The 1137-nt window shown below is 62.3% G+C and overlaps 1 protein-coding gene across 1 annotated transcript; it reads right to left on the reverse strand.

Annotated features, from left to right (window-relative positions):
• Positions 1-500: 500 nt before the first annotated feature.
• Positions 501-1015, reverse strand: VDBG_04125 (conserved hypothetical protein; the record flags this gene model as incomplete). Its single annotated transcript, XM_003006126.1, has 2 exons — positions 501-743; positions 818-1015. The coding sequence occupies 2 exons, from the start codon at positions 1013-1015 to the stop codon at positions 501-503; spliced, it is 441 nt and encodes a 146-aa protein (XP_003006172.1).
• Between the last annotated feature and the right edge of the window lie 122 nt (positions 1016-1137).

A 1137-nucleotide genomic window follows, 5' to 3' on the forward strand; every position in this document is an offset into this window, starting at 1 on the left:
AAAAGCCACCAAAAGCACCAAATTCCTCCCGGCAGGCTTGCCCCCTTTTTGTCCATAGACCAAAGGAACAGGCAGTTCACACCATTTTTGAGGGAAATTGGTCCTTGGCTGACGAGGAGGCATTGTGATCTATTACAGGGGCTTTTGCCTCGTCATGCGGCAACCCCGATGCCACTGCTGCTTGTCGATGCTGCTGCTGCTGGGCGACGCCGCCGCGCTGACCACGGCATGCCGTCTGTCAGTTGAATGACAGGCTACACCACCATGTGCCGTCACAGGACGCTACGCAAACCGGCTTTTTTTTTGTACGTTGGTCGTCTGCGTTGCTGATCAAATTCCGCTCCACCGATCGGCGGTTGCCTTCGCCAAGACGGGCGCCCGCCGCGGGGGCCGCATCGGCGCCGCCGACCGGGTCGGGTTCTATATCGTCCTTCTCTGAGACATGGCATGTGCTGTGCTCCATGTACGGCAGTCGCTGCCATAACCACGACTTGGCGGCTCTACCTCTTGATGCCGACGACGACGAGGTTGCGCGGGCTCTGCTTGTAGTCAAACACCGTCTCCACCCACGCATCCTTGACGACGTCGGCCTCCGCGAGAAACAGCCACCGGTCCGTGACGATGAGCGACTCGACGATGCCCGCGCTAAAGGCCATGAGGCTCCAGACGGCCGACACCTCGCGCCCGCGGCTGGCAAAGCGCGCCTCGTAGTCGGCAATCTCCTCGTCCGTGACGTCGCCCATCTTTGGCCTGCACAATGGCGCTGTATTTCGTGTACTCCCTTGTTCGTCGTCAGCTTCTGGATGGCCCCGCGCACGTAGGCGTTGAACGACGTGTAGCATCGCTTGTTGAGCGACCCGATGGTCACGGGGTTCGTGCTGACGTCGAACGGCGTGTCGCCCTCGCCCTGGCGGCGCGGCCTGCCATGGTCCGCCTCCGCTTCGGCCGTCGTCGTCTGGCCCTCGCCGCTCGGCCGGTGGTACACCTTTGTGATGACGCCGCGGTCGAGAAACATCTTCTGCAGCACGGCGCGGTAGAGGTTGCGCGTGAAGAAGCCGTGACTCTCGGCCTCGGTCCAGTTGGCCGGCGCCTGGCACGCCATCATGCGCGCCGTAATATTGAAGCGCACGCCGTGGG

This window comes from Verticillium alfalfae, genomic scaffold (assembly GCF_000150825.1).
Source record: "Verticillium alfalfae VaMs.102 supercont1.4 genomic scaffold, whole genome shotgun sequence".
NCBI lineage: Eukaryota > Fungi > Ascomycota > Sordariomycetes > Glomerellales > Plectosphaerellaceae > Verticillium > Verticillium alfalfae.